Source organism: Dipodomys spectabilis, unplaced genomic scaffold (genome assembly GCF_019054845.1).
Source record: "Dipodomys spectabilis isolate Male_0828 unplaced genomic scaffold, ASM1905484v1 ptg000155l, whole genome shotgun sequence".
NCBI classification, from domain to species: Eukaryota; Metazoa; Chordata; class Mammalia; order Rodentia; family Heteromyidae; genus Dipodomys; species Dipodomys spectabilis.
This window is the reverse complement of record NW_024870832.1, coordinates 4,732,366-4,742,846: the sequence shown is the minus strand read 5'-3', so window position 1 is coordinate 4,742,846 and position 10,481 is coordinate 4,732,366. Positions and strand designations below refer to the sequence as shown.

At 39.9% G+C, this 10,481-nt stretch overlaps 1 protein-coding gene across 1 annotated transcript in view; it reads right to left on the bottom strand.

Annotated features, from left to right (window-relative positions):
- Positions 1-4,078: 4,078 nt before the first annotated feature.
- The window catches only part of LOC122118565 (zinc finger protein 658B-like), a gene marked incomplete at its 5' end in the record, with an annotated part of 110,572 nt that continues 104,169 nt past the window's right edge, over positions 4,079-10,481 (bottom strand). Inside the window, 1 exon segment of the mRNA XM_042692407.1 lies at positions 4,079-4,221. Within this exon segment, the coding sequence (XP_042548341.1) occupies positions 4,079-4,221 (143 nt within the window).

Sequence of the window (10,481 nt, the reverse complement as noted above, 5' to 3'; positions counted from 1 at the left end):
CCTAACATCAGTTCCAAAGCTTGAGATTCCTTCAAGTTACAGCTCCCAAGCTCCATTGCGCAGAGCTGGGCGCTTGCCTCCTGGCTCCCACCTATGGCAGGCCGAACTTTACTTCAGGGCACTTCCAGCAGCAAGGCAAAGGGAAAAAATCCAGCAGGGGCCTACTTAATATGCCCAAGGTGGGCGGGGAGACGCATGCCCAAAAGGATCTCTGAGCCACTTCCGCCCTCCAAAAACAAAAACAACTCAGGACTTTCAAACCAAAAGCCCTCCAAGGAGACTACAATTCCCATAATGCTCGGTGCCACCTTGCTTCACCTCTGGTCAGAAGAGTGCTTGGATGCATTGGGACTTTTCTCTCCCTGCTGTGGGAGCTAAGGTGAGTTTCTTCTTCAAAACCACTGCTTCCTTTGTAAAATATTGTAAGACCAACCAGAAAATGGATATATATGGGGAGAATTGGATGCATTGACTTTTTGGTACTTAGTTCTAATAATGAAATTGAAGTTATGAGACTGTGTTTCTCATACCTTTCTTTTTGTTCTATTCCTGTGTTCTGCTGAGTGTAAATTATATCTCAGTTTTGCTTTACATTGTTTAATACCTCCCCTCTCATCTTACAAACATACTCATAGACACTGAGCTTATAACGGGTCATTTTCCATTAGTGTAATTTTACACACTGGCATAGAATAAGAAGATGGTTATGTGGATATGCATCATAATCCTTGTGTTGATTTAAATTTTGCAAAATCAAACAATTACTTTTTCCAGAAAATCCCCAATCTATCTATTAAATGAAAATGAGTTTTTGGCTGTTTCTGAATTTTGCTTTTCATTTAAGGGTTTTATGTTTTTTCTTTGTCTGTTCATCCTGAGGCTTCAACTCAGAGCTTGGTCACTGTCTGTGAGCATTTGCTGTGCTCTACTTGGATTTCCTTTAATAATTTCTTCAGGTAACTAGTGAAAAGTTTCCTCACAGGGATTCTTAAGAGCATGGCACATTTCCCTGATTTTCCTACAAAGAGAGTGGTTTGGGGGTCAGAATGAATGCAGGTGAGTAGAAGAGTGAAGTTTAGGCTAGGCTATGTTGATGTGAATCTTAATCATTTACAAACCAGTCTGCTTTTGTCTTCTCATTTTGCATGTGAAAATCTCTTTAGAATCCTTACCTCTTCTCTGATCCTAACAGTTCCTCTCAGTAGCTTTAGGCTACATATCTAGGGGACCTCTGACTTGTCTTCTCAGACCTTATCCATTAAGCTGTGGAATAAATCTTTGCCTTCTGCCACAGTCGTACAGAGCACAAGACTTCTGTGGGCCAACGGGATAATAATTAAGGAGACAGAGAGATGGCTGATGGCACAATTCTGCTATACTTCTCAAATGCTTGTGTAATATTGGTCTACGCCCACTGTGCCAAAAAGTGCAAACAGCACACACCTTTCCTCATTCTACTTCAATCAATCTTTTCCACCAAAGCCTCCCTTCACTTAAAGCCCCAGGCCAAACAGCTAGAACACACACTTCCTCAAACCAAGAAAGGGCAAGGACTTGCAACCCTGAGGGTGGGAGTCAATGGCCCTGAAGCCTTTGTTCACAGTTTGCCTGCTCCTGGCAGGCACCCCAGGGTCTGCAACAGTCTCCCTCTCTCATATTCAGAGATCCGATACTTGTCTCTTAAATATTTATTGTGATTTTTGGTGATCCTTTACATACAATATAATTGAGATGGTTTGGATTGGAAAGTTTCATGCCTGGTTTTAGGTCTCCAGTGTATAGGTTTTCTATATCTCCTTTTTGGACCTGAATTATTCCTCAGGAAAATGGAAATCAAAGGGCATATTTGGATTTATAGACTTCAACTTAAAAGCACCTCTAATAATATAAAGAAAATTTAATTTCATTCAACAAATGTAAATTCCTGAGAGGCAAGGAGAAAAGGATCAGAAAGAATTGGAGTACTTCCAAGACTACATGTGAAGTGTTGTTTTCATTGTTCAAGCCTGTATTTCTGATGCATTTACTTATATTTTTATACTTTTTTTTTTGGTCGTTTATGGCACTTGTACTCTGAACCTGGGAACGATCTCTGAGCTCAAGTACTCTACCATGTGAGCCACAACACACTTCTGGATTTCTAGTGGTCACTGGAGATAAGTGTCTCACACATGTTGGTGGCCAGGCGGACTTTGAACTGGGATCCTCAGGTTTCAGCCTATTGAACAGCAAGGATTACAGACATGAGGAACCAGCACCCAACTTGGATTTCTTGTGTTTTATTTCCCAACTCTGGGGCTTGAACTCAGTGCATGGACACTGTCACTGAACTTCTTTTGCTCAAGACTAGCATCCTACTACTTGAGCCACAATTCCACATTTTGCGTTCCTGTGTATGAGGTAGTGAGGACTTGAACCAGGGCTTCATGCATGCTAGGTAAGCATACTACCACTGCTTGGGCCAGCCACAACACCAGCAGTGCTCCAGAAGAACAAGGGGATGATAATGGAAGAGACAGAGACCAGGCCAATGATGAATCTCTCTTTATTTCTGCAATATCCTTAGCTATAGACACTTTCTATATCTGTCCAGTTCTTGCATCACATTGTTCTAGGACTCAATGTGGCAACAACTGCAGATCATATGCATCCTTCCTCATTCTAGTTCAACCTTTGTCCACCAAACTCCTACAGGTAAGGCCCCAGGCCCAGAAGCTAAAAGGAACACTCCCTCCTATGAAAATGGCAAGTACTTACAGCCCTGAAGGTTGCAGTCCATGGTTGTGGAACTTTTGCTCACACCTTGACAGTCCTTGCACCTCTGAGTCTGCAACAAGTCCTCCTTTTTATTTTGTAAATTGAGCAAGTGTCTATCAGCTTGAGCCTAGAAAATGCAGCAGATCATACATCTCAATAAGAATGGAAGAAAAAGGAATACGAAAACAAGAAACAGGAAAATGCCTAAGAAATGGAAAAAGGAGTGCTATTTCCTAGGCTGAATCCCTGCAGATAATGGAGAACTGATGCAGCTAAGTCTGCAGGGTGTGCTACCTATAGGGTGGAGTGACAAATATCAGATTTCTGACCCTGTAGCTGCCTAATGTCTAACCTTAATTTATCAAAGGAGGGCTGGGAAGGTGGCTCAGTGTGGCTCAGTGGTAGAACCCTTGCCTTGCATGCATGAGGTCCTGAGTTCGATTCCTCAGCACCACATAAGCAAAAAGAAAAAAGCAAGAATGGCACTGTCGCTCAAGTGGTAGCCCGCTAGCCTTGAGCGCCCAGGCCCAGAGTTCAGACCCTATGACCAGATCCTCCCCCCCAAAAAATTATCAAAGGTCCAGATTCCTCAAATATGTCACTGGATATTGACCCATATCATATTGAGGGATAACACAGACGTACTAACCATTAGCATGTCACATCATTTTTAACTGAGTCTTTAGCACATCTACTTGATTATCAATATACATCATTGCTGTTTCCAAATCATAAAACATATCACAATCTTATCCAAGCCCACCTGCATCCCAGGGCACCAGAAACATATCAAGCCAAACTATTAACATGTTGTGTTGTATATATGGTTTGTATAAGGTTCACAGCAGAAGCAGTAGCACTAGCAAGAACATTTAGGGTAGCAAAAATGCTGGCAACCAATATTCCAAAAAATCTGCAGCAATGGCTAAAAGCCTATAATCCTCAATAGCAAACAGAGACCCAAACTTATTATACCATAATGGTTATATCAACTGAACAAGCAACATAAGTTAAGGTGATTGCATAGTAATCTCAGAGTATTTATGCAGTTAGTGAGAACACAATTGTTCCTGCTAGAGGCATCAAAAACTACCCCACCCTTGAAAACCACACCTAGCTCTACTATCAGCATGTATGAATACATAACACCACATTGCACAGTAACTGATACAAAACCATGAAACAGGACACGTCTCCGATACAGAGGTATGGGTTAGAGAGAGGCATTAGTCCAAAGGCCTCAGCAGCAGCCAGTTGCAGATGTCAGGGTGAGCTTGTCAAAACAGGCTGACAAACATGGGGGCCAGCAAGTTACCACTGATCACGTCACTCCTTGAGCCCAGTTATGCAGTGCATACTGGGAGACTTCCACCAGTACAACTGTGGATGTGAAATCCACAGGCTCTCCATAATCCACATGCCCTACATGGGGGTGGATCATCACAACCACAGGATTCTCCAGGCCTAGTGGAACCCATGAGGGGTGCACCATATCTCTTGCCAAAGGAATTATAGAAGTGTTATGCATGAGCTCCATGTTTTCCATTCATTCACCTTTTCCTCCAGAGGACTTCAGAACCATAATCTATCCCTGAATACCATACTATACTTGTACCTTCTACCTAAGCATCTGGAACAGTCAATCATTGAGATGAATGAAGGAAGAGGATATAATATTTGTATAACAAATAATGAGACTTACTCTGTGAGCATTGAACAATTCAAAAATAATGTAGGAAGTAAATTCTATTTATACTAGTACAATGAACAAAATACTTAGAAATGAATGTTTGAAAAATGTAACCTTGAACAATGAAAACTATGTGACACAGCTAGTCTAGGAAGCACCCATTTATACCTGATCCTTATCTCCTTGCCTCTCAGAAACTAACTTTTAACTTTTACAAAAAGAAAGAATTGTTTTTCCTTCATATTTTATAGTTGCTCCAAAGTTGACGTCTATATAGCCAAATGTGCCTCATGATCTCCATTTTCATGAGGAATAGCTCAGGTCCACTAAAAGAGGCATGGAGAACCCATGCACTGGAGGAGTGAATATCAGGCATGAATATTTCCTACACAATCCTTCCCAATCATGATGTGGGGAAAGGATCATCAACAATCACAACAAATCCTTAAGAGAAAAGCTTGGGATGTCTGATATGAGGGAGGGAGGCAAAAGGTTTATTCCACAGTGTAATGGATACAGTTGGGAAAACAAGTTTGAGGACCCGCAGCTGGCAGAAACTTCTAGGATCAGAGAACAGTTAGAAAATCAAAACAACAGGATATGCAAAACAGAAAACCAAAAACAGACTGGTTTGGATCAAGTTATCAAGCTTCACATGAACATAGACCTACCCTGGACTCTATCTCCACCCACATTCACCCTGATCACCATTTTTGGAAGAGTCTTGGAGGAGGAGTACCATTTTCTAAGAAACCCCTGGGAGGAAACTTTTCACTAGTTTCCTCAAGCAATTAAGAAAAGAAAGGCAAGTAGAGCACAGCAAATGCTCACAGACAGTGCCCATGCTCTGAGTTCAAGCCATAGGACCAACAACAAAAGGAGGGAAAAAATATTAAAGGAAAGGCAAATTTCATATGCAAATAACCAAAAACTCCTTAAAATTGCATAGAGGGAATTTGGGAGTTTCTGGAAAAATAATGGGTAGAGTTTGACCAATCTATTTAATTCTAAGATTATAAAGTATGTCTACCTTAAAATTCTGCTATTTTATTCATTTATATATATATTATAAATATATATATATCATATATATACATATATATATATATATAATATATATATATATATATATATATATATATATATATATATTAGAGAAGGGGGAAATGATCCCAGAATCAATCAGCTAAGTGTATGTAAATACCTGATCTTGTGGCTTGAACTCTGGGCCTGAGCAGTATCCGTGAGCTGTTCTGCTGATGGTGAGCTCTACACCACCTGAACCACAAGGCCACTTTAGTATTTTTGTGGTTAATTGGAGAGAAAGCTCATGAATGTTCTTGCTCGAGTTGGCTTTGGACCAGCATCCTCAGATCTCAGCATCCTTAGTACATAGGATTACAGGCATGAGCTACTGGCACCCATGTGCAAATACCTTTTTATTGTGAGAGGGGAGATATTCAAATTTTTAAGGCAAAACAGTGACCTAATTTATATTCAGAGGAAAATACTTTTGAACAAAAACAAAATCAATAAGCATGGAGTCTCATAACCTCAATTACATTAATAAAACTAAGAATTAAAAAGCCAAATTATCTAATGATCCTAATACATTTCTTTGTTTTGGTTGATCTCACAATGATTCAGGAGGTAAACTGATTTTTTCAAGAAGAAACTCACCTTAGTTCCCGCAGTTGGGAGAGAAAGGTCCCCATGCATCCATGCACACTTAGGACAAAGTGTCTGGTGCCAGTCCAAACCCTGTAACAAGCCTACTTCCTCTAGTTGAATGCATCATGTTATGGGAATTGTGGTTTCTATTGAGGTACAGATCCTTTGAAAGAGTGGAGGGGGGCCGGGGTAAGGCTCTTGAACCTACTTGGCCACTGTTGGTGTTTTTAGTTTGTAAATTCAAGTTTCTTTCCTTTTGCCTTGCTGCTGGAAGTGCTCTGAAGTACAGCTTTGCATTCCATAGTCAGAGCCAAAAGGAAGAAGCCCAGTGTCTCTTCTTCAGAGGAACTTGGGAGCTGTAACTTGAAGCAATCTGAGTTGCCAGCCAAAGCCTGCCCTTCGCATCTTTCCCCAGTCTGAGGTTGATGATATTTTATGGCCTAATGGAATTGTGCTGCCATTAGCACTTGTTCCTGCAGGTGCAAGAAACTGGCTGAGAATCCTCTGGCTCTCTAGACAAGGAGAGTCTACAGACTGAACCTAGAGATTCTGGTACTCACCCATGTGGCTTTATAAACTTGGTTTTTGTGATTTGAAGCCAATAAATGGAAAACATTCCTTGAATATGTCTTATATAAACATAGTGATCTTCTTTTCACCCTCTGCACTTCCTATGGTGTTTGAAACTTTCAAAATGCACCTGGCACAGATATACTCCAATTATTGTGTCCTTTCTTGACAAATTACAATTTCTCCATTAATATAATTAGTCTATTTTACATCACTTAAAATGAGAGAGACTGGCTGGGCAGGTGGTTCAGTGGTAGAGTGCTTGCTTTGCATGAATCAGACCCTGAGTTTGATTCCTCAGAACCACAGAAGCAGGAAAAGCTGGCAGTGCACTGTGGCTCAAGTAGTAGAGTGCTAGCTTTGAGTTTGGAGCTGAGGAACAGTTCCCAGGCTCAGAGTTCAGGCCCCACAACCAACAAAAAAGGAGAGAGAGAGAGAGAGAGACTTCCTATCTATGTATTCCAATTTAATTGTTAAAATATAATTTGAATACAATACAATGACCTTGATATGTGTGCCCTTGTCCTGATACTTGAACTCAAGGTCTGGAAAATGACCATGAAATTATTTGGTTCAATGATAATATTGTACCACTTAAGCCACACCTCCCCTTCCAGCTACTTTGGCTATTTTATTGGAGATTAGTCTCTCAGACATTGTTTTACCAATGGCTTCATTTTGTGATCCATGTAGAGATCCATCATGTGCATCCCAGGGTACTACAAGCAGGCACAGGAGAAAGATTATTATAAGGTTTAGTAGAAGGACCATATTTCCTAGGAGAGGGAGCACATGCATGTGTCTGTCTTCAGGTAGCAACAGGAGCTGGGGGCAGGAAGTTAGGCAGGTACATGCTCAGGTAGGTGTGGGTAGAAGGAGGGAGTGGTCAGCAGTATGGAGGGAACTCTAGGTCTGGGAAGAGCTCAGGTCTGGGTGGAGCTGAAGAGCAAAGGTGGGGATAATATTAACTTTCCTCAGATCTCAGCCTTCTGAGAAGCTAAGATTACAGCCATTAGACATGAGAGCCTAGTTACAATGTCCTGTTTTAAATTCAGATTATATTCTATAAGATGAAATAGAAATAAGATGAAATAGAAAACTTGCCAGTTTTAAGGCAGATTGTTCAGTCACTAATGTGGATGAGGACAGTCCAAATCCCAAAACACACAGAAAATATCCCACTTTGAAATTTGTAACACTCCTCATCTTAAGTATTGTGAATATCAACACTTAGGCTATAATAAATTCACTTTACATTTTTCTCTTCTTTTTTGGGGTCTAGTCGTGGGGCCTGAACTCTGGGCCTGGGTGCTGTCCCTCAGTTCTTTAGCTCAAGGCTAGCCCTCTACTACTTAAGACACAGTACCACTTCCGGCTTTTTCTTTTTGCTTATGTGGTGCTGAGGTATCCAACCCAGGGCCTCAGGCATGCAAGACTAGCGCTTTACCACTGAGCCACCTTCCCAGCTCCACTTTAATTTTTCAAAGAAAGAAAATATTCTTATGATGTAGAAAAACCCAGTACTAATGTGCAAACACTGCTTTTAAAAGATTCATATTGTGTTTCCTATCAAAAACAACCTCACTGAAGTAAACAGAATAAATTTTTGCTTTTTGTAAATGTCACTGCAAAGTTCATGTATTTTATATTAACAATTACTATTCTGGGTAAATGGGAAAAATAAACTGAACGCTGGATAATAAAATTTCCTGTTTCATCAACCAACAAGTATAAGCAAAAGCACATACCTAAATAAGTTGTGGTTTTTTTCCATTTTATGGATCTACATTTTGGGGTGTATTTTCTGTTAATAGTGTTTAGTAACACATAAGGCTTTAATCTTCTGTGGATTTGTCATTACTGGATACTTTAATATTCTACTTGATTCAGGAATGTTTCTTCTCCCAAAAGAAGGCCTTATGCTTTTCCAACCCACCTATCATGGTCTGACCAGGAACTTCTAGGGTAAAATCACACAGGTTCTTTTCTGACGCTCTCATTTGTCTTCTCTCCTAGCCATGGTTCCAGAATCTTTATTCATTGTCAACAGCAAGAAAGAATGGAAGGATCTCTGATGAGATTCTTTTACTTCTCACTGTTTGACATTCCATTTTATGAACCTAAGGGTGTCCAAGATTGAAGAACAGAAGAAAAAGATTCAGCTTCAGAAACATGTTTCTAAAAAAGCTAAAGATGGCTTGGAGATTTAGCAGATTATCAAAACTTGCCTTCTAAGTTAAGTGCAGGTTTGCTTTAGTTTGTTTCTCATTTTTGAATGTCAGGACAAAGTCGTTCCACTTGTTATGTGATTCAATGACACCTAGGAGGTAACTTCTCATGGAAGTAAAGGTTGGCTAGAAACTGGTCAGACATCACATTCTCATACACAACATTAGACTATCCTAATGAAGTTTTACTGGATTTGCTGAAATAGTGTGTTCAAACATAACTTTGATTGCTGTACAGGCCCGAGTGTGTTATAAGTACTTCAATTGTCTCTGTAAATACTCTTGGACTGCCTTGTAGTATTTTTCTTTTTTGAAACTTAGGCTGTATTTTTGATGGTATTTATAGAAATCTCTGTTTTTCTCTAAGGTACGTACAAGTGTAGAAGTGCTGGACCATATTTCTATGTAATTGTATATTTAGTTCTTTTTAGGACTCTTTGTGCCATCTTTGATACTTTTACATACCTGAGAGAAATGCATCAAGGTTCACATTGTTGTCACAACTTTCCTAGCTTTGTTGGAGTTTGGAACGATTTTTAGTGTTTGGTTAATAACTACGGCCATACTAACATGTGTAAAATAGTTATTTTATTGTAATTTTGATTTGGATTATTCTCATGACCATTGATACTACTTTTATATTTTAATCAGCTATTTGTGTATGTCCATTTTAGAAACGTCTCTTCAATCTTTTTCCTATTTTAAAATTAGATTTTGTTGTGTGGGGTTACTTGTAGGATTTTCTTTATATTTTCTAATTCAGATTTGTTAGGAATCTATTTAAAGACATATGCAAATATTTTCTCCTACCATGCTTTTGCTTCTTCATTGATAGTTCTTTTCATTATACAAGATTTTGATTATGTGCACTTAATCTTTTTTGTTTTTTTTTTGGTTTTGTATTTATTTTTTAATTTTTACTTATGATTTATTTTCTTGGCTTTCTTTTGTTTTCTTTTTTGGTCAGTTCTGGGTCCTGAACTCTGGGCCTGGGTGCTATCCCTCAGCTATTCAGCTCAAGGCTAGCACTCTACCACTTAAGCCACAGCACCCACTTCCGACATTTTCTACTTATGTGGTGCTGAGTAATGGAACCCAGGGCCACCATCCCAACCCTCATTCATTAATTTATTTATTGTCAGTCATGGGGCTTGAAATCTGGGTCTGAGCTTGTGCCTCAGCCCATCAGTTCAAGCCTAGCACTCTACCACATGGGCCACTGCACCACTTCTGGCTTTCTGGTGTTTCATTGGAGATAAGATTTCACAGGTTTTCCTGCCCAGGCTGGCTCTGAACCATGATCCTCAGATCTGGCTCTCCTGAGTAGTTAGGATTACAGGTGTGAGCCACCAGAGCCTGGCATTTGTTTGTTTGTCTCTTTGTTGCATGAGTCACTTTTGGTGTCTTATTTTTTAAGATTTACTGTCAAATCTAATGCCATAAGGCTTTCTTCCTCTCCTGTCTTCTCCTCCTCCTTTCCCTTTCCCTCTTTTTCCTTTCTCTCCACTACTCTCTTGTCTCCTCTTCTTCCATCTTTTTCCTGACCTTTGGCTTCCCTTCTCTCC